At 39.1% G+C, this 26,304-nt stretch overlaps 1 protein-coding gene across 2 annotated transcripts; it reads right to left on the bottom strand.

Moving 5' to 3' along the window:
- Positions 1-5,009: 5,009 nt before the first annotated feature.
- Positions 5,010-26,252, bottom strand: cwf19l1 (CWF19 like cell cycle control factor 1). Of its 2 annotated transcripts, XM_055652937.1 has the most exons (14): positions 26,099-26,252; positions 23,639-23,723; positions 22,700-22,784; positions 21,134-21,235; positions 20,515-20,729; positions 18,844-18,962; positions 17,113-17,197; positions 16,134-16,274; positions 13,835-13,931; positions 11,834-11,913; positions 10,786-10,995; positions 10,134-10,253; positions 6,755-6,852; positions 5,010-5,618 (listed from the first exon to the last, which is right to left on the bottom strand). In XM_055652937.1, the coding sequence occupies exons 1-14, from the start codon at positions 26,119-26,121 to the stop codon at positions 5,474-5,476; spliced, it is 1,605 nt and encodes a 534-aa protein (XP_055508912.1). In that variant the 5' UTR covers positions 26,122-26,252; the 3' UTR covers positions 5,010-5,473. The 2 variants fall into 2 exon arrangements, with proteins under 2 accessions (XP_055508912.1, XP_055508913.1); XM_055652938.1 differs by lacking the exons at positions 21,134-21,235; positions 22,700-22,784; positions 23,639-23,723; positions 26,099-26,252 and having other exon boundaries at positions 20,496-20,675.
- Between the last annotated feature and the right edge of the window lie 52 nt (positions 26,253-26,304).

Genomic DNA, 26,304 nt, shown 5'->3' with positions numbered 1-26,304 from the left:
CCAACCCATATCTGCCTGTGCATAATCCATATCCCTCCATCTCTACATATCCATGTGCAAATCCAAAAATCTCTCAAATACCACCAACACATCGGCCTCCACCACAACCCCTGGCCACACGTTCCTGGCACCCACCACCTTCTGTATTAAACTTGGCCCCTCTCACCTTAAGCCTAGGCCCTCTAGTATTTGTTTAGTATAAGGGTTCTGTCTGTCTAATCTACCTCTGCCACTCATAATGTTATGCTTCTATCAGGTCACCCCTCCTCCTCCTCCTCCGGTGTTTCAGAGAACCAATCCAAGTCGCAAGTCTGTCCAACCGCTCCCTGTAGCTAATTTCCCGTAAACCACCTCCGTACCCTTTCTAAAGTTTCCACATCCTTCCTGTAACGGGGTGACCAGAACTGCGCACAATATTCTAAACATGGCCTAATCAAAAGAAAGGAAAGCTTAAATTTAGTGTTGTTTATTGTCACGTGTACTGAAGTACAGTGACAAGTTTTTGTTGCGTTCCAACCAGTCAGCGGAAAGACAATACATGATTATCAAAACTTCTAAAGCACATAATAGCTAGTGACATGATATAGTACGTTCTCCCCGTGACCTGCGTGGGTTTTCTCCAAGATCTTGTGTTTCCTCCCACAATCCAAAGACGTACTGGTATGTTGGCGAATTGGCTTGGTGTATGTGTAAATTGTCCCTAGTGGGTGTAGGATAGTGTTAATGTGCAGGGATCGCTGGTTGGTGCGGACTCGGTGGGCCGAAGGGCCTGTTTCCACGCTGTATTTCTAAAGTTTAAAACAACATATTGGGACGTCTTAGTTTATGTTTTTATTGTCATGTGTACCGAGGTACAGTAAAAAGCTTTTGTTTACCCGCTATCCAGTCAAAAGAAAGACTATACATGAATACAACCAAGCCACCCACAGTGTACAGATAAATGATAGAGTACAACATTTAGTGCAAGATATAACATTTAAGTTCAATAAAGTCCAGTTTAAGGATGATTCATAGGTCTCCACTGAGGTAGATGGGAGGTCAGGCCACTCTCTAGTTGATGGGAGTTCAGTTGCCTAATACCAGATTTCTGTATTTTTTTAATCTGTATTTTTATACCTTTTACTGACCGTTTTATGGTGAATCTCTGCAATTCTCTGCTTTAGAGGGCAGTGGAGGGCAGATTATTAGATATATTTAAGGTGGAGATAAATATTTAAAAGATTGAGTAGTTGAGGATTATGGGGAAGTGGAGTTCAGGCTGTGTTCATTTTGAACGGTGGGGCAGGCTTGAGAAGTCTGGTGTCTGCACCTGGTCCTACACTCGTATCTTGTGTGTTCTTACATAGAACACACTACATAGAGCTGCAAGGGTGGCATTGTGGCGCAGCGGTAGAGTTGCTGCCTTACACCGCCAGAGACCCGGGTTCAATCCTGACTAAGGGTGCTTGTCTGTATGGAGTTTGTACATTCCCCCTTTGACTGTGTGGGTTTTCTCTGGGATCTCCGATTTCCTCATCCCATTCAAATACGTAGTTTTGGAGGTTAATTGACTTTGGTCAAGATTGTAAATTGTCCCTAGTGTGTCGGATGGTGCTTGTGTAAGGAGATCGCTGGTCGGTGTGGAGTCAGTGGACCAAAGGATCTGTTTCCATGCTATATCTCTAAAATAAACAAAGAACAGCACAGCACAGGAACAGGCCCTTCGGCCCACAATGTCCATGTCAAACACGATGGCAGGTTCATCTAATTTCCCCTGGCCTGCACATGATCCAGATTCCTCCATTCCCTGCATATCCATGTGCCTATCCAAAAGTCTCTTAAATGCCACTATTGTGTCTGCTTCCAAAGCCACCATTGACAGCGCGTTCCAGGCACCCACCACCTTCTGTGTGTTTAACAAAAATCTTGCCCCGCACATAAGGTTGCCAACGTTCTCACTCCCAAATAAGGGACAAAGGGTCAAAATACGGGACAAATTCCCGACGGCAATTCGTTGACCGACTTGGCCGTGGCTGGGTGAAAGATGAGTTGGCCCGGATGTTGGACTGCACACAGAGCCCAGTTGGCGGGCCAGCTGAGGAGTTTTGGCCCGGGCCAAAGTTCGGCACCCCATCCAATTCATGAACCGATGATCGGCCATGAGAAGGAGGGGTGGTGGTTTTGGTGGTAAGCGAAGGTCTGAAGGTCGGGCAGCTGGCCGGGCTGCCGACCGATGGGGCCATGGGCGAGGCGATGCTGCTGCACTCCATGGGCTGCACTACATCAGGACGAGTGAGGCGGGGCTGGACACGGCGCTCGAGTACGACAGTCCCCTTGACACGAGTAATAGCAGTCAAATACGGGGCAAGCGCGGTCCTGTATGGGACAAACCAATTTTGCCCAATATACGGGATGTCCCAGCTAATACGGGACAGTAGGCAACCCTACCCACACATCTTCAAATTTTGCCACTCTCATCTTAATGCCCTCTGATCTTTGATGTTTCTACCCTGGGTAAAAGGTTCTGACTGTCTCCTATTCACGCCTCTCAGGGTAAACTTCTCTCAGGTCTCCCCTCAACCTCTGGCATTCCAGAGAAAGCAATCCAAGTTTATCCAACCTTGTAGCTAATGCCTTCTAATCCAGACAGCATTCTGGCAAACCTCTTCTGTAGCCTTTCCAACGCCAATTCATATTGTAAATGTGAGTCGCTTGTATAATTCAACCTGACATATAAATTAACTTCTGATGCCACCTACTGGCGTGAGTTCATCACTGACATGATTAATGCATGACGTTTACCACAAGGAAAATGTAGATTAGTGTTGTCATTTATTCCATGTCATATTACACAAATATTTAATGAAGGTGAGTTTCAATTATTATCAAGGTTAATATTTGAATACCATCTAACCAAAACATGCCTTGTTCTAAAAAAGATTCAAAGTGCTGGAGTATTATGGCAGGTCAGGCAGCATCTCTGAAATAAGGTAGACTATTTTCTAAATGGGGTGAGGATTCAGAAATCAGATGTGCAAATGGACTTTGGAGTGCTGGTGCAGGATTCCCAAAAGGCTAATTTGGGCAGCATCTGAGTCTGATGAAGGCCCCTGACGAGAAAGGTCACCTATCCTTTTTCTTCAGAGATGTTGCTCCAGGACTTTGCCTATCTTTGGTACCTGTATATACTAGCATCTGCAGTTCCTTGTTTCTAAAGATTCATTTGCAAGTTGAACTTGTAGTAAGAAAGGCAAATGCAATGTTAAGATTTATTTCAAGAAGATTAGAATATAAAAACAGGGGGCATAATGCTGAGGCTTTGTAAGGCACTGATCAGATTGAATTTGAAGTATGGTGAGTAGTTTTGGTGCCCCATATCTGTGGAGTGTTGTGCAGGTACTGGAGAGGGTCCAGAGGAGGTATACGAGAATGTTTATGACATCCCGGGGATGATTAGGTTGAGCATACGATGAGCATTTGACCGTTTTGGGCTTGTGCTCGCTGGAGTTTTGGATGAGGGGGGACCTCTTTGAAACTTACTGAATAGTAGAAGGCCTGGATAGAGAGTACGTTTCCATTAGTGGGAGAGTCAAGAACCAGAGTGTTCAGCCTCAGAATAAAAGGAAGTGCCTTTAGCAAGATGAGGAGGAATTTCTTGAGTCAGAGGGTGGTGAATCTGTGGAATTCGTTGCCACAGGCAGCTGTGGAGGCCAAGTCATTGAATATTTTTTAAAGTAGAGACTGATGGATTCTTGATTAGTAAGGGTGTCAGTTTATGGGGAGAAGAATGGACTTATCCTCAGACGTCTGGAGCAATGAATTCCAAATTCACTGCCCTGCTCTCATCAGCCCTCCATTCTCCCATTGGGACAATTTTTAACCGTTTTGCCCACTTTCTATTAGATCCCATTGAGGTTATTGTTATACACATCAGGATGCAATGGCATCCTTCACTCCATAGATGCTGCTGCACCCGCTGAGTTTCTCCAGCATTTTTGTGTACCTGCAATGGCATTCCTAGTTCTTTCGAATACAAGGCCATGGATTGCTTATTATAAAATTACCTGCGTCTCTGTGCTCTTTCAGAATCTACTGCTCGTGCAGGTGTGTTTCAGGTGAAGCTGGTGCACAAAGGGAGGTCCTTTAAACACTCAGCTTGCACAAAGGGAGGTCCTTGCAGCTGGCTGGCACCACAAAGGACAGACTGAGGTCGGTATGAGTTGCCGGTGAGAGGATTGTATTCAGTCCATGAACTCTGAAGGATGAGGGTCCAATGAACTATTTTGTACCAAGATTAAATGAGTATCAGCCAGTCTTCTGAAGATGGGCCAATGCTCCTGTCATCCAGGTGGAATATCTCTTCTGTGTGCCAGGCTGCACTAGAGCAGTCAGGTACAACGAGGTGGTTGACAGGATGGAAAGGATTCACAGCCAAAGGAGGAAGCTGCTGAGCCTGAAGGTGGTTCTGCTACACAGAATGCAGGCATGCTTGTGGGCTGCTGTTTGGAGGGGGACATGGAGGAAGGTCTCGAGGAGGAAGGTCTCGAGGACTGCGTGTGGGTGAGTGAGAGGCCACTGTGTTGTTCCTGCAGCAATGTTGCGTGCAGCAGATACTTCATCTCCCATTCTATCCTCAGCAGCTTGGTGTGACATTTCTTCATCAAACTTCATCCTAACACTATTCAAGTTATTGAACATTATGAACTGCCTCGGGTGCACTAGGGACCAGGGACTTTTTTTGCACTATACAGGTACCTTGTGTTTTACATGTGTTTAATTTATGCATTTTTGCAATAATGCACGTTTAATTAATACAAATCTAATTTATGTGCTGTATTTTTGAAATATATTGAACTTTTTTGTTGTATACTATCTATTGAGTACTGTGTTTACAACCAGTTGTACAGCTGCAAGCAAGGATTTCATTCTTCCGTTCAAGGACATATAACAGTAAAAACACTCTTGAATTGATGAGAAATCACACGCATGTTCACAGGCACAAACATACGGCATTGATTCTCGAAAGCAAATCATAGTAATGGATTTTATTACATCAAACATGGGGAAATGCACCAGTGAATCTACTGCAGTGTAAACATTCTTTTAAAAAAAAAACTAATTTGTTTCATTATAAAATTGTAAAAATACACCCAAGAACCACTGAAATAAAACTGCAATTTACAGAATCACATGAAACCAATAATTTCCAATTGCATCTTTGTAAAAAATACAAGGAGTTGTGAAATGGAACCAGTTGTAAAGCTCATGTTAGAAAAATGGGATTCATCTTTACTATGCTTTAAAAACTGACCTTGACGTATGTACACAATTACACTCAGTCCACTATAACAGCACACGTTGTTCTGCAATTGAAAAATATATCTGTATCAAAGTTATAGCACCTGGAATAATTCCTCTCAAATGGATTATTTTCAGAGAAACATTGACCAATGCTGTTGAAAGCATTCACTATAAATAAGATAATAAATTCAATTTAATCAAGCAAGGAAAAATCATATGGTTGAAAACCCTCTCTGAAGGACTTGGCAAATTCTATTTCATCTTCTCGGCTATATTTACATTCCCTCCAATTTGCTTTGTCAGGGATGTTCAGGACAGCTTCACTCGCCAACACCTCCCTGTAGGAAATTCAGAAAACATTAAATATATGAATGAAGTTTAACTAGCAACGCTTAAAGATTACACATTATTCAATACTGTCTCACAAAGTAACGCACAACATAATATGCAATTATTCATTCTCACGGACATCTATAAGGTAAAAGTCTCAGTAAAAACACAATTAATATTTACAAATCTACACAATTACCAGACAATAGCAATGCTTTGCTGCAATCCAACATTTGTGTTTTTTTTTAATTATGCCCTCTCCAGACCCAATGTACCATGATTCTTTATAGAAAATGGGCACCTTTATTTTAACTACATATTACTTATGGAACTGTTTCATACAAGAAACTAGTGCATGGATCCTGAAACTGGATACGTAAATAGATCAACTTTATCATCTGCTCTCTCGTGCAATCTGCTGTCAAATAAACTTTTAGTTTTCATTCAGAGTTCAATGATGTATTTTGACACTGCATACAGTAGGTTTCTCTTGAAAAGATGGCTCTATAGCAGACAAACATATTATTCACAATAAATATGCCAAAATTCAAAACAAAAATGGATGAGCAGCTTGCCTCCAACAGGCATTTTACAGCAATGGGGTAAAATAAAATAATTATGTTCTTTATTGAGGCCCTTTTAAACTACCAGTTCTACATGGGCACTCTAATCAAAGCAATTTATTTATATGCTTTATATATCCTGCTTGCAATTATTATTAAGATTATTATTAAGACCACCCATTCATTCTCTCCAGGGATGGTGCCTGTGCCGCTGATAAACCTATAAACCTGCATGTCTTTGTAGTGTGGAGGATACCAGAGCACCCGGAGAAAACCCATTTGGTCACAGGGAGAACGTACGAACCCCGTACAGATCACCCGTAGACGCATCAAACCCAGGTCTCTACCACTGAGCCACTGTATGCCGTGAATGTCTGGCACTCACGGTCCAGATTAGTTTGGATCATATTGAACTAGAAGTAGTTATTTTCTAAAATAAATATCACACATTACAATTTGGGGCCTAAATGCTCTCTTGCAGGATACACAATGAGAGGTGCCTACATTCAGCTAAAGGGCATTAAGCAACACAGGCCCACCAAGACTGTAGATACTTGAAACTACCTGCCTACTCTTCGTACCTTCCAAACTGCAAAGGAAATTGTTTCTTTATTCTGTGGAATAACTTCTCTTCATTGTCCAGCTCCACATAGAAATATGCCGATCCAGGTTGAATTATCTATAAAACAAAAATCAATGCACTTACAATACCGCAGAGTAATAGTTTCACAATTACTTTTAGCATTATAGTCTACATTTAAAGGCCCAAACAATGACTTCAGACAAAGAAAGTGGCAATCTGATAAATGGCAAATCAAACCTTTCATCACGAAAGCCTATCGTCAACTATTCCAGATTGATGGCGGTACCAGCCATTGAAGCCAATCCCCGGCAGTAAATAGCCCCATGTATCATCGTCACCAAGGCTGCCGTCAATAACCAGAACGACAGGAAATTATATCAATGGGAATTGCAGGCATTTCATAATCACTACTAAACAGAACATGGGCATGTTCACTTATAGATTCTAGTACAAAGACATTTCATCGGTTATGATTAATAATGTTTTTATGAACAAATTAACAAAAAATTGTTAGTCATAAGGAATGGGAGTAGAATTAGGCCATTCGGCTCATCAAGTCTACTCCACCATTCAATCATGGCTGATCTATCTCTCCCTCCTAACCCAATTCTCCTGCCTTCTCCCCATAACCTCCGACACCTGTATTAATCACAAGTCTATCGATCTCTGCCTTAAAAATATCTACTAGCTTGGCCTCTGTATCCTTCTGTGGCAGATTCACCACCCTCTGACTATTATCTCTCTACCTTTGAAACAGCACAGTAAATGACACCCCATGTTGCTAGCCTTCCTCCCCTCACTTATCCTCACATTGAACCACACAATTTGTGCTCGCACCAATACTGGTTAGGGGACATGGCCTTCAGCTATAATATTCATGGATCTTCAGGATACATTTTCTGCAAACACAAATACAGCATTAACATTCCAGAGAAGGTGGTGACAGTGAGTTTCACAAGGCCACAGTTGTGTCAGTCACAAATCACCGACTGCTATTTGCACCTTTCAGGACCAGTTATCAATATGACTGATAAGCATCACTCCCAAACAGCTGCAGTGATATTTGTTGCTGGGTTCTCAGAAAAAAATTAATGGTCATCTTCCAATAATTGTTAACTTATTCCATGACTACATGCACAAGTTGTTGGTTTAAAAAAAAGACACAGTGCTGGAGTAACTCAACAGGTCAGTCATCATCTCTGGAAAACGCGGATAGATAATGTTTCGGGGCAGGACACTTCTTCAGACTGATTGTAAAGTCCTAATTCGAAACGTCATCTATCCATGTTCTTTAGAGACGATGCCTGATCTGCTGAATTACTCTAGCACTTTTTTTGCAAAAAGATAATATTCATACCCAATTTTCAAATTTAAACTTATAAAATGTAACGGTTCAGGAATATTTACCAGTGATTATGGTTACTTAGAACCAATTACCCAAATGGCAAAGAAGTAAAAATACTAAATCACTCGTTATATACATTTAATCTTTAAACTGATAACTTTTCTATGTATTTAAAAAAAGTTACACAGAGCCATGGTCAGAGGAATAGAGATTAAGAAGAGATTCAGGTGAAGAGAAATTGATGACATGGGCTAAGTATCTTAATAGAATTTACAAAGATGCGATAGTTTAAATACAAACAGATTTAAAGAGGCTGACATTTATAAATCCAGGTTATTTTAAATCCTGAGAGACAAATGAGCATGATAGAGGCAGGAGCCATAAAGATCATGTGCAAATACATGACCACCACACCTCACCTTTAAGCTTCTCATCCCACCATAGGATCCTTTCTTATTACTTCTGTACACTCTCCCAGCCTTAAAATGCGGTCAAAAATCAATAGCCCCAGCAAACATCAACTTCCCCATTCATCTCCACTAATCCCCAAACTTCCTCGGTGATGGTGGCCCTTCAATTCCATTTCTTTATTTTTGTCCCTTTACTATTGGCAGCCATCTCTTTCCTAGATGCCAGGTGCTACATTTTATAAAACTTTAAGTTACCACAGAAACAGGCCCTTCAGCCCACTGAGTCTGTACTGACCATCAAGCACCCATGGTAACACTAAACCTACCCTAACCCATTTTATTTATGTTTTGATTAAGATGTTTTTCAGTGCTTACTGTACACAACACAATTCAATTCGAGATTTTGCAGTGGTCAATTAAATTACCAACCTTTTGCATAGAAAAACAAGCACCTGAGAAGGAAACCCAAGTGGTCACAGTGAGTTTTTGCAACATGAATCAGACCTCACCAGAGGTCAGGATTGAACTTGGGTCACTGGAGTTGGGAGAAAGCAACTCCACTAACTACCACTGCACCATTCTTTGTTTTGTTGCTAATAGGACAGGAAAGTGTTTTAGATAGACTATTTTGTACCTGGAGCCGGGCCTAGTATTGGTTTACAAGGAACGTGGGTACAAGCAAACAAGGTCGGAAAGCTGTCAGCCCAATAGCCACCTGGGATTTTGATGCTGTAGATGATTGATTGGGCTTGTTCTCCTTTGAACAGGGAAGCTAAGGGATCTCAAAGCGATATTTAATAGGTCAACAACCAGAGGACACAGGGAGAAGACAATTAGAACGAAAAAAAAGTGACATGAGAATTTTATTTTCCCCGTAGCTGCCATTGGGAAACACTACCAGCAGCAAAGTCTGAAGAAGGGTTTCGGCACGAAACGTTGCCCATTTCCTTCGCTACATAGATGCTGCTGCACCCGCTGAGTTTCTCCAGCACTTTTGTCTACCTTCGATTTTCCAACATCTGCAGTTCGTTCTTAAACACCAGCAGCAAAAGGGCAGGTAAATTGAAATTTTCTAAATCTCATTAATTTACGCATAAAGGAATTAAAGTTCTATAATGCACCACAGTGCATTTATCAACCATTTATCAGAGGTTTGTAGGTCAATTGACCTCTGTAAATTGCTCTTAGTGTGTAAGGAGTGGATGAGAAAGTGGGATAACGTAGTACTAGTGTAAATGGTTGATTGATTGTCAGCGTGGACTTGGTGGGCAGAAGGACCTGTTTCTTAGATGCTCTTTCTCTAAATTAAACCCCTCCAACCCTTGAGGAAAGACAAAGGCTTTCCTCAAGGGTTGGAGGGGTTTAATTTAGAAAATTGAAGGCTTGCTGGACCACCAGTAAAAGGACACAAATTGCTGGAGTAACTCAGTGGATCAGCCTCGTGACCCACTGAGTTACTCCAGCATTTTGTGTCCTTTTCTTGTAAACCAGCATCTGCACTTCCTTGGTTCAACACCAATTACTTAATCCTGCCTCTTAATTTCTTGTATATTCACAATGTACTCAGCTGTGAGAAATAAACAAATATTTTGGTATTTAGTGCTCAAGTTCCCCAAACTCACTTGCTTGAGATCTGAATGTTCAGGGATTTCCAAGAGCTCCATCTGTTGCTCCTCTGCTTGTACAATATAAGCCTCTTTAATGTCTTCAGTTGTACAACACTGAATAGGGACAGGAACCACCTGGATGGAAATTAAATGAAATAACATTTTTTAATGATGCTCATGACACGTACCGTAAAAAAATGTTATTTACAAACAAAAGGGTAAACTTTAGATGAAGCCACCAACTTATTAAGTGTGTCAGTGAAAAGTACATCATTGGGACAAGCGATCCCTCAGCAAATTTTGTCGTCATTAGCAGATAGTGTATATCTGGAACTATTTCAGACTTAAACTAATGTAATATAATGTCTGAGCTGAAAGTGCTAAAGGGATATGCTGACTGGGCATTCCTTTATTGTGACATTTTCACCTCAATATTATTATGTGTGGTGACTTTAGGACTGGTCTGGTACTTGCAAAACCAATCGATGTAAGAACAACCACAACAGCAGTCTAGTACATATTTATAAGTGCTTAAATATTCAAATAGCTGATTACATTTTGACACTCTACAAGTGCTGCTTTTTAAAAATTAAAGCAAGCTTGTTTTCATGTTAAACAATGACCATCTTCCAGCATTAAAGGGTTTATTCAAATGACTGGAAATTACCTGCAGCTGCAAATGCTGACTCTTGTAGTTCCTTTCAAACATCACAAACCGTTTCCCAATGCTCTTGTAAAACTTCTTCAAAGCCACCTTACACTTCTCCACTTCTTCAATGGCTTCTGACGGAAGCTCCACCATTGACTGGTAATGTCCAATGGGCAAAATAAGTACATGATCAGGAGATAAGCTGCCTTTGGCAAGGGCAATATAACACTATAAAAGAAAAGTTACATTTACCATTAGTAATGCATGTAATTGCCAGAAAATAGTTAACGATGCAGTTTTCAATGCATTCAAAATTATCCTACACAGAATGCATAACAATGCTATGACATATAATTTCATGTGCAAACATCCATGATGTAGCAGGTTTTATTTTACCATAAACAGCATCTTATTAAGAAAGAACAATTCCATCATCTCGGAGATCTTGCATCACTCGTTTATAATTAGAATGCACAATTTTATGTTAGTTTAATATTGTTAGCTTAACTTGCATCATTTCAATTTAGCTGTTTCAATGTTTTACTGTGAATTAATCTATATTAACGTGTTTAGAACATTACGAAGTACATTTACGTTTATTTTGAGAGTATATTGAGCAGGTAAAAAGAGGGCCTTAGTGGTACCTGCATTTTTAGTTATCCGTGTCTAGTCTATCTCTGCAGATAATGTGGACTGAATACCTTAGCAACTTTCTGGAGGCTCCAATTGTCATGGAATCACAGCCATTTAAACCAGCAATACTAATACAACTGCACAGCCATCCCAAAGACAACATTTTATTTTCTGCTTGCTGGTCTGTACTAATAGGTCATGTTTATATACAGCCTGAAGAGTAGATGAATACAACCAACAGCGCAAGGCAGTCACAGCAAATTAGATTGAATATTAGAGCACTACACCTTTACAGAGATCAACCCTTAGCAATACAATGCAGGAAACTCCATCGTAACAGGTACTTAATGACGATTATGATGCTTTATGTTTCAGTGGCAGCCAAACTCACAGTTTCAGACAAAAGGCATTGAACCAAATGTATAATACTTACGTGGGTACCAATGCTGATTATCAAGTGCTTTTCTACCTCAGGACTAGCAAGGCAGAACCAGCAAGGACTTGTTGGCTTAGCTAAAGAAAGAACAAAATGCTTAGTGAATTTAGCTCTGCTACATTAAGAGCTCATGAAAAAGTATACACACTAGGAACTCAGAATAGAGCATCATGGTCATACAGAATGGAAACAGGCCCATGCCAACCAAGATGCCCTATCTCCCTCTACACCTTTTAGATCCACGTACCTGTCCAAATGTCTTTTAAATGTTGTTATTGTACCTCTTCAACCACCTCCTCTGACAGCTTGTTCCATATACCCACCACCCTCTGTGTGGAAAAAACTGTCCCTAGTGTGTGTAGGATAGTGCTAATATACGTGGTGATCGCTTGTTGGCATGGACTCAGTTGGCCGAAGGGCCTGTTTCTATTCTGTATCTCTAAACTCTGAAGATTTTGAAAGGCACATATTTAGGTGCTGTTTCATGTTATCAACTTTCCATGTAGATGAAGAAGAGTGCATTTCTCCTGCTGCAACATTATGAAGTTGTACTTTAGCCAGTAGCTAGTAGTAGGAGTCTAGTACCCGAGGGTACAGCCTCAGAATAAAAGGACGTATCTTTAGAATGGAGATGAGGCGGAATTTTTTTAACAAGTGGGTAGTGAATCTGTGCAATTTATTGCCACAGACAATTTATTGCCACAATGGAGGCCAAGTCATTGGATATTTTTAAAAGAGAGATTAATAGGTTCTTGATTAGAAAGGGCATCAAAGGTTACAGAGAGAAGGCAAGAGAATGGGATTGAGGGGGGAAAATAGATCAGCCATTTCTTTTTTTCCCTTCTCGTTTACTCAAGTCAAAGAAGAATTGTGTATCCTCTTAAAACAAAAATAACAAATCAGCAATACAAATGGCAGAGCAGACTCGATGGGCCGAATGTTTTATGATCAGCACTACTGTAGGGAACGTAGTTCACAGGTCAGTTATATAATTGGAAGGGAAAAAAAAACTTCAAAACAGCTATTAAAGAACTTTTAATATTACACTTCAAAAAGCAAACAATGGGCTTGAAAAGAGAATTGATAGAACATCTGATTTCAGAAATAAATGGAACATTAAAAAGAATTCAGCACAAAATTATATTTTCAGTTTAAAAATGTACCAAGGTTTCTAATTCCAATAGAAACTACATCCTTATGGACAAAAGCTATGGCAGCAAGGGACAATGTAGATAAACCACAGTTATTACCTAAAGACAGGCCAGCACTTGGCACCGGGCAAGAGAATACTCGAAGAACTACACAAGACAAGAAAATTACTTAAACATCTCTACAGTGGCTTTGCTTCTGCCCAAGCTTTGGCTTTCGTCCTCAATGCAAACAGTATCTGAGCGCTTCTCATTGATGTCACAGAAATAATGTATTCTTTCAGATATCATGTTATGCAATAACCCTTGTTAATACTGACTGAGCAAAGTGTTTGAATTAACACCTCACCGAATGGCCTACTCCTGTACCTATTGTCTATTGTCTAACAGAGCTTTGGACTAAACTGTAAATTTAGTAAGCAATTTGACTCGGCTATTCCTCTTCAAAAAAAACACAGGAATAGCAGAACACTGACGTCTCCATCATTTAATTACAGACATCCCAGCTTACACAGAATAATTACCCAAAGCTTGATAATGGACTGAAGAAAATGTTTAAAATAAATACATGGACAGATTCCCGTCTCTGTCAATGGATGATGTAGAACAAAACGTTTACAGGCTTTGGACAAAAATTGAGATTGTCGCCATACTGTTAAAAAAAGTTGTATTTTTAAAACATTTTCCAACTTTTTATTTTTAAACTTTAGTCTCTCATCATGGGATATCATGTGACGCAAAAAAGATAGTAATATCTTACAACCTCAAATGGATTTTTCCTTGAAATTTTGCTTCCTGATCACAATATGGGTGAATGAGCACCCGCTCGGACTCCAAAGCGTACACTTACGTGGCTTACGGGCCTGTTTTGATTGATGAGGTCCTCCTTCGCCAGATAATCTTTTCTTTCCTTCTCGTTTGCTCAGGTCAAAGAAGAATTGTGTATCCTCCAAAAACAAAAATAACAAATCAGCAATACAAATGACAGATTTAAAATGCATCGACATGAAGAAATTGATATCTGCATCATTGAAGACCATCAAAAATCTTTAATCGGAACGGAGTTGATCTTGCACTAAACGTCATACCCTTTATCTTGTGCTCGGTTTGATTGTAATCATGTATAGTTTTTTCACTGACTGGATAGCACACAACAAAAGAGCTTTTCATCGTACTTCAGTACATGTGACAATATTAAACTGCACTTGTAACTGTACCTTTACCTAAAGGGTAGGCCATAACTGTGAACACTTTTTCAGTGTGGTTTCAGAAGACCCTACATGATTGCAGTAAGCCGTCCTTTCTCATATTCCCATCCTTTTGGAGTAAAGGCAGCAAACTATTTCCCATCCTTGTTGCCTGCAGCATCTCCACAATAGCTTCCAGTGAGTGTACCAGGACCCACATCACTTGAACAGCATTTCAAACACTTCTGGGTTTTTTTTCCTATCGGTGAATAACCTCACCATTTTCCATAATGTACTCCATCTGCCTTATTATATAATTTAGTTTAAAAATACAGTGTGGAAACAGGCCCTTTGGTGCACCGAGTCCACGCCGACCAACATCATAGTCGTTTTATGTCATCCCACATGCATCCACTCCCTACACACTAGGGGCAATTCGCAGAGACCATTTAACCTATAAACCCACATGTCTTTATGAAGTGGGAGGAAACCCTAATGATCACAGAGTGAACGTGCAAACTTCACACAGACAGCACCAGAGGTCAGGATTGAGCCCAGGTCTTTGGCACTGTAAGGCAGCAGCTCTACCAGCTGAGCCGTTGTGCCGCTCATTTTCTAACTCACTTAGCACATGTATATTTCATTGTGTTGTTTGTACTCACATCCCCACTTCGTTTCTTACCACCAACAAGCTTAACAACATATTTGATTCCCTCAGCCAAATCACTGATATAGATTGTGAATTGTGACTAGAAACTGCTGCTGTACCACATTAATCCCAGCTTTCCATGAAAAAAGATCCACTTATTTTTATTTTGTTTCTAATTGTCAACTAACAGTTTCTTCGATATATTACCCCCCCCACCCCCTTCCTCTCCACTTATTCCATAAACAATGTTTTCCTGTACCCCAATTTTCAAGAATTATTCCAGATCTGTGCAATTTTTGTTTCAACAAATAAATGCATTTAATAACAATTCTTTATTAATCCAAAATCCTATTTCAGAAAATAATATAATTTCCTTAATCCAAGCTTTAGGAAATATAATTCATTTAGCACAGATACATGCTCTAATCGTAAAACGTATTACCAGCACAGAATTTATGTAACATTAATTTGTTCCTCTTATCCTTCTGTCATACAGCCTACACAATTACAAGACGAGTCTTTATTTTTAGAAGTCTCTTAATAGTTTGTTAAATGTAATTGTGCCCATTACATTCCAATAGACTTTACAAATAAGCACCACATTTATTGCAACTTTCTTAATAAACAAAAATTACAGCATCATAGATTAATGTACAAGATAAATAATAGCATGTTACAAATGTTCTCCATTTATTAATTTGGCCTCATTTCAAAAATTGAGTTGTTTTTTTTTTAAACGAATTTGGTGCCAATGAAGGATTAAATTTACTAGCTATTTGCTCAAATATTTCTTTATAATAACAGGAAAAAAATCAGTATTAACACTGACAAAGAAAAATGTCAATAATCTATCAAAGAACCAACAAATGAAATCATGGAATGTAACATCTGTATGTAAATGCAAATAACACACGAGGTGGTTAAAAATAATTTCATTTCAAAGTTCACAGAAGTTTATAACCTATTATGATATTAATATACAATATGGACAACGAATATCAAGCCCTGGGGCTCTTGAGATAAAGAAAAGTATTAATTGCCTTCAAAATGTGGGATTCACATCACACTGTCAAAATATTTATTTCCAGACCACATGGAACTAAATGCTTGATGTCTTTCAGGGTCTGCTGGAGGGGGAACTAAAGCTTATAAAGCTTACATTCTGGCAAAGACAATGCATTGACTGGTTGTCTTTCCACAAATGCTGCCTGACTTGCTGAATTTTTCTACCATTTTCTGTTTTTACGTTCAAGAATCTTACAACTTTTTGTTCGAACTAATTGCCAAAAAAAGGTTTTCCCATATATACTTACTGATGCAGATTCCCCCAATTTTGATCTTTGAAATTCCTTGGCCATTTTCGCGTATGGACTTTCTGTAACGTCAAGGGGTTGTTTCACTAATTCAGTTGACTCCATGGAACTCATGGGTACAATATTAAATGCGTACAAGTACTGTGTAAGTAAAAACAAACAAGTAATATGATAGCAAGTATTAAAAAAAGAGGAATCTAGTACCAGTTCTAGAAATATTAAAAAATTAATGATAGTGGTTTCTTATTAACTAATTTTAAGATAGCTTCTGTCATCTACACCATTATTGTCTTTGATGTCACCCCTCAGTAACTTCAACTCTAATCAGATTAATTGCCTCCATGACGCTCCTTCAAGCCAACTGAAATGATCTTCCTTACACTCACTAAACCTGCCAGCATCCTTATTATTGCCAACAGGAACATTATTTTCAGCCTCAGATGGCTAAGCCAACAATTACTAGCTTGTTTACATAGAGTCATATTGTCAACGTAGCTAAAAGATTCTATGGGGAGAAAAGTTTAATTTTCCTTTGTCTTCGTGGTGGTTGTAGTGTGGAGGACACTGCCTGAAGCTGTGATGGAGACAGACACACTCAACATTTAAAAAAGCATCTGGACAAGACTCAAAGATAATAAGGACTTAATGTGGGTAAAAAGGATGGGATAGGTATGGTGGGTTGAAGAGCTTATTTCAGTGTTCAGAGTCTGACATTTGTAAAAACAAAAATGCGTTGAAAATCCATACTACCATGTGAGTTAACCAAGTTTTTAAATTGGTAAGTGACAGGCATCAAGCTTGGTTCAGTATTAATCAAAAATGAGTTATTCTAAAACAGATAATATTTTAGGGATATACATTATTAGACTTGAGTATTATACTTCCATTAAAATTAAGAAAACATTCAAAATGCAGAGTATTGCAGATATGTTCTATCAAAGTTTAATTATGTCAGTAACTCAGAATCTTGTCTACTTGCCTTTTTCTTACTGGTATTGCTGATATTTGCCAGTGCTATGAACCTGGTGACATGCTGTGCATTTTCCTGTAGTATCATATGGTTTCTAAATTTAAAATAAAGTTTAATTATAATTAAAGTGTTCATAAGTATAAGCACAGTAAGCTCCAATATCAAGTAATTCAGACCTAGATATTTCTGGTTTAAGCAATACTGTTTGCTACCAGCTTTGTTGGTTCACCTACAAGTTTCATTTGGACTAGAGGAGACATAAAAAAGCACAGCCTTTCTACAGCCTCATCTCGTGACCTTTAATGTACAAAAGCTTAAACAGACAGATGGCTTTGAAGTCCAGATTAGACATTGCTGCATTAATCCCACAGTACAAAACCACGGCAATGCTCCGACACTTCAAATAGTCATTTAGCAGAGGGACCATCTTTATCTCCAGGTCATTTATCTTTAAAGATACATGCTGTATGTCGAGACAATTTGAATAATTTGATCTACTTGTCTACAATTGTTGATTTACAAATTTTATTCAAAATGCTCAATTTAGACAAGTATATGCTCAAATTAGTTTACATAATAACAAATGTAAAACTTTCCATGATTTATTACAATCAGCTATATTTTACAATGTAACAATATTGCCCCCAACTTTATACTACAGCTCTTTCTTTAAAGTATTCTAGCATGTTAAGTTGATGTCTGAAGAAAGGTCCTGCCCGAAACGTGGCCTAATCATGTCCAGCAGAGATCTACTGAGTTACTGCAGCACTTTGTGTCTTTTCTTGTGCATTTTTCTATTGAGATTGGGTTTAATTAAAAAAAGAATCTGCTCTAATCTGCTAACCATGAGAAAGTTAATTTGAAATAACTTTAAATAATGTTTTAAACTGTATCTATTAATTCCTGCAACACCAGTGTCTAACAGCAGTTCATTCCCATTCTCAGTCTGCGGTGGCAAGTAATCAAATGAAGACAACTGCTGCTTTGAACTTTAAGGTGGATACACTTTACAAAATTTTAGTTACTTTACCAAAATTTAATAACTTCATCACCATAAAACATACTAAAATTCACATTTTCACTTTGAAACTTTCCTTCCCAAATCAGTCTCAAAAGTGGAAAGAGTATAATTTTACAAAATACTGCAAAACAGATGTTACACATATATGCACATAAAGTTCTTCCTACAAAACTGAAAAATGATAAGTGCAGGAAAGTAACCACAATTGGGATAAGAATTTACGAGAAAAGCATTTTACCGAATGAATCACAGAACAGTACAGCATGAGAACAGGCCTTTTGGCCCACAATGTCTGAGCTGGACATGATGCCAAGATCATCATCTCTTTGTGCATGATCCATATTCCTCGATTCTCTGCATATCCAAAAGCCTCTTAAATGTCACTATCATATCTGCCTCAACCACCAACCGGGCAGCAGGCTCCAGCCACTCGCCACCCTCTGTGTAAAAAGGTTGCCCTGCACATCTTCTTTAAACTTTGCCCATCTCAGCTTAAAGCTATGCCCTCTAATATTTGATTTTTCCATCCTGGGAAATAAGTTCTGGCTGTCTCACCTAGCTACACCTCTCACAATACGATGTATTTCAATCAGGACTCCCCTCAACCTCTGGCGATCAAGAGAAAACAATCCAAGTCTGCCGAACGTCTCTCTGTAGCTAATCAGGCAGAATTTTGGTAAACCTTCTCTGAACTGAATGAAATGAATAGGTGATAATACCTGTACGGTAATCTTTCATAATTAGCTCCTTCCAAAGCAGCAAAATGATATCTGGGTTTTAGGGTAGATGCAAGATCTGCTATGAGCACAGAGCCACATAGTTTTTTATCAATATCTTCCTGCAGAAGAGAATGATATGGTTAGTTATGCATTTTTCACAACACCTCTATATGGACTGTTGATGAATGAATTAATACATGAATTAATGAATGAATGATACTATATTATCACAGGTACCTAGAAATCTTTAGGGTACCTAGGTACAGTGATACGCTTTGTTTTACATACAACCTAGGTAATGTACAATTGTCTCCACGTGTTGGCGCCGGCAAAGGTTAAAAGTACCGGACAGTCGTGTCTACTGCCTGCCACCGTGTAGTTTGCAACATTTGTATTATAATGTTTAAATTATTTCTATAGTAATAAACACAACACCAAATAATGAAAATGCAAGGAATTATAAAAGTCAACACTGCACTTGCTGCAGTAGGACTATGATAATCTAACAGCCTTGGGAATTCGGCAGAAGTTCCAGACCTTCGGGTGTTATTAAAATTATGCACACTTTTAATTTACCCATTTTAAATATTGCACAACATTCTTAAAACATTTCCTAATGAGCAAAGTTTTAGTTGAGTGTGGAAAGCGTTATGTGAGCTAGATGTTGAACCATCTTTAAATACTCTAGACCAGTGCTTCTTAAACTATTTCAGTGTCATTCACCCTTGAGTTTTTAATCACAAAATTTCCATTCACCCTTGACTAAATTTTCTTATGTTTTGGTAATTTTCGTCTTATTCTCCCTTGTGTATAATTTTATATATAATTTATATTGCCACATGAGCAAAAAACATAAATTAACTCATTTCTTAAGTGTTTATTTTATTTAACTTTTTGAACTAAAAATGTAAAGAAAACTAGGAGCAAAAAAAAGTTTAATTACCATTGCAGTTGGAAAATCATTTTATTAGAATTATAAAAAAAACATTCCAATGTCTAAACACTGGGCTTCAGCCCCACCCTACCCTTTCGGGCTTTGATAACTGCAGTTTTTTTCTTGGAAAACTAGCTCAAAAAACCATGGAGTATGACATTTAATACATTAGTATCCAACTAATATAACTTTCTATAACTCTCCCTGACGAAAGCTCACAATACCACCAAATATCAACTTTGGTAGCTAAATTGCAACACAAACTAAAGTTAAAGTTCAACATTTGGGAAATATCCTGCTACTTTGAAATTAGAAAACCATAGGTAGAGAGAAAAAAACATCAAATTTCCAGCTCCACTGCTAGTAAACCAATAAGAGCTTACTAACCACTTTAAGGCAATGCCTTTTTTAAGTAAAGAAAATAAAATATATAAATATCTGAATAAATTAAGTCATTCACCCTTCATTCACCCCTTGAGTTTCATTCACCCCAAAATAATTTAATTCGCCCTTTGGTGAACCATTCACCAGTTTAAGAAGCACTGCTCTAGACCCACACTGCCTACGCTGACCATCAAGGACCCATCAATGTTAATCACATTTTTACCAACACTTGGGGCCACAAGTCTGCTATGCCTTTGCAATTCAAGTGCTTATCCAAATGGTTTTTTAAATGTTGAGAGATAAGGTGCTTCTTAAAAAGAAATATTTAAAACACCTGAAGGTAATAAACTGACCACACTGTTTCCATATTGCCATACTCCTCTTGGCCACTGTGATGTCAGGAGAAGATCCACCCCCTTGAATTTGGAGCTGTCAGCGAGTGAACTCTTCAAATTTGTCACATCCTCAGCGGTAAAGCAGAAAGCAGGAGCTGGTTCATTCCGGGCTTCTGTTCCACTCAGGTAAGCAATTTGCAAACCTGATGCTCCTGTAAAGACACCTTTCCGACCTACAGGAGTATAACATATCACACTGAAGAAACACCGTACCAATTTGGCATTAAAAGCATTCTGTATGGATTTTAAAACCAAACATCAGTTCACTGGATCTTAGAATGCTCAATCTAAGGAATACACACAACCATAATATAGATACATCAAACTACAAGAATACAGAATATACTTAAATATGTCACAAAGTGCTGCTGTAACTCAGCGGGTCAGGCAGTATCTCTGGAGATCATGGATCGGTGATGTTTCGGGTCGGGTCCCTTCTTCAGATTGGAAGAAGGGTCCCATCCCAAATCATCACCCATCTATGTTTTCGAGTGATGCTGCCTCACCTGCTGAATTACTCCAGCACTTTGTGTCTTTTTTTGTAACCCAGTATTAGCAGTGCCTTGTTTCTACATACCTAAATATGTAATGTTTTCTGTCAATTCACATCCATCTACATTGGAGTAATATTTTTTTGTTTCTTGAGCGTTGGCACCCAATATATATGTTTGCATTGGAGCTGGGAAAAAAGGATCAATGTAAAAAAAAGCACGATTAAAACAATTGTACATGGAAGAAAATTCAAATGTACCTAGTCTCTGCATTTTATTTGCACATTTCGCTCGCACTATTAGGTTTCAACTGATAGTTGAACATTTCAATCATTAAAAAGTTAAAAACAATACATTAAACATGTTACTAAAAAAAGATCAGGTAATAAAAATCAAATCAACACCTCTACTTCCTTGGAAGATTGAGGAGATTCGGAATGTCAACGAATGATCTCTTGAAGTCTACAGGTAGAGAAAAGCATATTGACTGGTTGCATCGCGGCCTGGTTTGGCAACTTGAAAGCCAAGAGAACGAAGAAGATAGTAAAATGTGGTGAACACTGCCCAATCCATCACAGGTACTGACCTCCCCATTATCGAAAGGATCCACTGAGTCGCTGCCTAAACAGCCAGCATCGTCAGCGACCCACACCATCCTTACCACACTCTCACACCACTCCTGTCATCAGGAAGGTGGTATCAAAGTCTGAAAACAGTAATATCCAGATTTAGGAGAAACTTCTTTCCTTTAACCATTAGGCTATTAAACAACTTCCAAATAAGCCTCACACTACATAGACTTGGGGCACTGTTTTTGAATTATTACTGTTTGTTTTTTCTACACATATATAAATACACACAAACTGAACTTTTTAATATTGTACTTGTGTTTACAGAGTACTCTGCTTACATATCTGTTGTGCTGCCGCAAGTGAGAATTTCATTGTTCTGTTACCAGACAAATGTCAAAATACTTGACTCTGGCGTGAGATTTCAGTAAATATTTAGTAACTTCACTAATGCGGATTAATTATGCAGCTAAGCAAACGTCACTCAATCTAAAACTATCTTATTGCACTTCTCAATAAATATTCCTTCCACCTTAGGTGATGTTACAAATGTGTTTGTTTCAGTTATATGCAGTTATCCATCCAATGAAAAGTCCAGATTTGCCCGATGCAGTCTTCAGAAGAAATATTTGGTTAAAGTGTGTTTTAACCCCCACTGAAAGGTCCTTCACTTCAACGGGAGCTTTGGCAGCTTCATGGAATCATGCACTGGGTACCCCTCCACCCTTATTAGATCTACTAACGAAAAAAGAGCTGGGAAAAAAAAGTATCTTCAAGTATCCTTGGATGGGAAAGCTGTCAAAAATCCATATTTCTGACATTTATAAACATCAAAAGTATTTGAACCTTAAAATAAATACTAGTTTAAAATTTAACAGTTAAATATGCGAATGTTTGAGGAAATGCAAATGAATAAATAGCCCAACAGCTTGCTGCTATTTTCCTTCTTTGAAGGAAAGAAGAATCTGCCTCCAAGGCCGCCTCATCCTGCTGCATAAGAATCACACCTACTGCACCCATAAATGCTCACAACATTTTACACTTGGAAACTGCCAAAGAACAACAACAATGTTACTGATTTACCTTTCTTGGCTCCAGATTTGTATTCTTCCCATTCCAATTCTGCCTCTGCTGAGGTTCCAAAGAAATTTCCTACACATAACAGTAGCTACAAGTACAAGAACGCCATAATGAAAAGTTAACATTTGGCAATATTGATTAATAAATTTATTTAAAAGCTTTATTCCAATTGTTTTCCAATTTTTGCCACTTCACAAAGTTCATCATTTCCATTCCAGATTATACATCGTCATTAGCTAGTCCACCAATAAAACAAAAATAATTTTACAATTCATCATTACTTTTTAACACAAAGAATACTAAACATTTTCAAAATTTTTATTTGTCTAGTATACCAGAGAAAAATAAAACAATCCTTATCTATCGATATATTCCCATAACCGAACATGATGTTACAATAGTCATCTTAAAGTTCATCTTCAAATGCAACCTAACCAACACGCACTTAAAAAAACTACATCTTCCATTTAGTGGCTAACCCTTTTTTAAAACAAATTATATTTTAATGTAGAATCACAAACCCAGAACTAAAGTTGTACAATACTTTCCAATCCAGGAAATGCAATCATTAGAATAGGTTTATTCAGGACAAAACTCAAGATATGGCTACAACTTATGTTTATAAAACAATGTTTTAAGAGATCAATATTGTTGCCTGAAATGTACTCGTTTTCATGTTAAAGTTATACAAGTATGTTTTCTTCTTAGTGCAACATAACAAATTATTTTTTAACTAGTACAACTAGCGACAAAAGGCAAAAATACATCCTAGACCCAAATAAAATTCATAGTTAGCCACTGCCAGCTTAACACATAAATACAATAAAAAGCACACAATGGCTAGGTAGCCAACTTGATAATACATACAATCCTTTTTATAATTATTTTTAAAGTACAATACAACACTTGACAAAACTAGTTTATAAACAAAAATGTCCTCACATCAAAATCTCCACTTTTCTTTTGAATTGACCGTACTCTGTTAAACAATACATTCAATTTCCCTTCAACATCGCCACAGGCCAGTCTGAAAGTCAAAGAAATGTACACCATTATTGAACCATATTTTAGTTTAGTTTAGAGATACAGAATGGAAACAGGCCATTCGGCCCACTCCGTTTGTGCCAACCAGCGATCCCCACTCACTTACACTATCCTACATACATTAGGGACAATTTACAATTATACCAAGCCAATTAACCTATAAACCCGTATGTCCTTGGAGTATGAGAGGAAACCGGAGATCCCGGAGAAACCCACACATTCCACGGGGAGAACCTACAAACAGCACCCGTTATCAGGATTGAACCCGGGTCTTTGGCACTGTAAGGCAGCAACTCTACCACTGCGCAACCGTTCTTTAACAAGGTAGAAATGGCTTGATTGTCCCGAGACAACAACACAAAGACTAATATGCTTGAATCAAACACTCACTCCTTCAATATTAATCTGCTAACAGAACCAGAATGAGCATAATGCTAGGGACTATCCCATGAGCAAGATCAAGTAGCTGATATTCGGTTTTCTTACAAGAGGATTTTGCTTCACACATTTTAGGAGTAAAATGCATCTGATGACTAAACAAGCTATGATTTTTTTATCCAAAAATATTTTACTCATAAAATATGCAATTATACAGCATAGAACATTCACCTCTTGTCAACTGGTGGGCAGAAGGCAATATTCTTTTGTTCTTACCATTCTCCATCCCTAGCTTATCATTGCATTCACCTACAATATTTACATTCTAGCAAATATAATTAATTTTTTCCAGTCATAATATTCAACTGGAATGAGTGTGAGGTTACACCACGAGATCCAGTCCTTAAGTACCTAGTGGCAGGACGACCTAGTGCTGTGGACTTCCTTCAGAGCTTTGTAATGGCTGCATTGTGTGCACCCTCAGCATGTATTCCCCCACCATGTGCCAGTAAGCAGCATTCACTGGCTGACAACTCTTCACATTGGAAGACCAACAAGTTTCAAACTCAAACCACATTTTTCTCATTAACAGACCATATGACAACTCCCTCCAAATTTTCCATATGGTAAAATTTAAAACAAATCAATTGATCAAAATCAAGAACATAACAAGGTTGCCACCTGATTTTTTTTCAGCTCTAAATTTAAGTTTAATTAACTTTTTAACTTGAATAGCAGCAGGCCAAGTATCTGCACACTATTCAATAAGTGACATGATAGGTTTTCATGCGTAAATTTTCACGTGACATAAAATTCTGACTGGAGGAATGCACCCTTCGTACATGTTCATGGGGAAACACGTATTTCCCATGCAGCATGGAATGGAAAAAACAGCCGATTTTTCAGTCCATTTTGACCTAGTCGGGGTTCTATGTTATCTCACGACCTTAATTTTCAGGCTGCAGATAGAAAGTGCCAACTGACAGAGGGAACCGAATTAAGCCCGGAAATGAAAACAATTGTGCATTGATGCAATGTGGTAGGAAACTGGAGCACTCAGAAAACTAAGGCATTATTAACTTACTTTTGATACAGGGCAAAGCGAGGATTCCCGGATTGAAATCTTAAAAAGACCTGCGGCTAATATCCTGTTGATTTAAGTCGTCTCTGGCGCTTCAGTTCCAGCTAGTAATTACCTCACTTTCCAGCTTTTGCGCAACATAGGAACTGACCCATCAGGGTCACCCCCACTAGCACTTGTCCATGCCAACCAAAAGTTGGTGTTTTCCATGTTTTTAACGGGTGGAAAAGAACTACAGATTCTTACATGTACCAAACTGAGACCCCCCATTTTTTGTGCATCTGACCTGACCCATAGCTCCTCAAACCCATTACTATCCATCAAATAGTATCTTTGCTATCAACATATCCATAGAAAGGTTTAGAGAGATCTAGAATAAACGTGGGCAGGAGGGATTAGTGTAATGGTCGGCATGGGCAAGTTGGGCCAAAAGGCCTGTTGCCCTGCTATATGACTCCTGTCCAAATAGATTTTTAAGCAGGTTACACAAATATATTTTTAAGCAGGTGGGATTGAAGGGAGTGGGAGAGTAGCAGGGGCACGGCCTCCTCTTGTGGAGCCCCGCAGATAGACACAACGTGCTAGAGTAACAGCGGGCCAGGCTGTAGCATCTCTGGTCAAATGGTTTAAACCTTTCGACAGTAGGTGTCCGGGCTCCGGGGCCAAGTGAACCGTGCGGGGCAGGACAGTCGGGCTTCACCCGGACATCGGCCCGGGAGCTGCAGCAGCAGCAGCAGCGGCCTGTACCCCGAGTACCGACCCTACAGGCCCAGGCCCAGGCCGCCCGGCGCAGCGACTACCCCGGCCCGAACACCGAGGCCCGGGCTCCGGTTCCCCGCATCCCCGGCCCGGCCCGGAGCTGCCCGCCCGCTCCCTCACTCACTCACTCACTCACTCACATGCGGAGCGTCCCGGCGGACATGGCGCGCGCCCCTCTCCTCACCTCCCGCGGGAGCGCGCTCCTTCGCGGGGTCGCGCTTCTCCTCCTCTGATCTCTCGCGAATGCGCTCTATCCCACTACTCCCGCGGGAGCACGCGTCTCACCCCCTAACCACTCTAAGCGCTCTTATCTCCAACCACCGGGGGCGCGCTACTCTACCCTCTC

The sequence above is a fragment of the Leucoraja erinacea genome, chromosome 22, assembly GCF_028641065.1.
Source record: "Leucoraja erinacea ecotype New England chromosome 22, Leri_hhj_1, whole genome shotgun sequence".
NCBI classification, from domain to species: domain Eukaryota; kingdom Metazoa; phylum Chordata; class Chondrichthyes; order Rajiformes; family Rajidae; genus Leucoraja; species Leucoraja erinaceus.
Note: the sequence above shows the minus strand (reverse complement) of the source record. Positions and strands in the feature narration are given on the sequence as shown.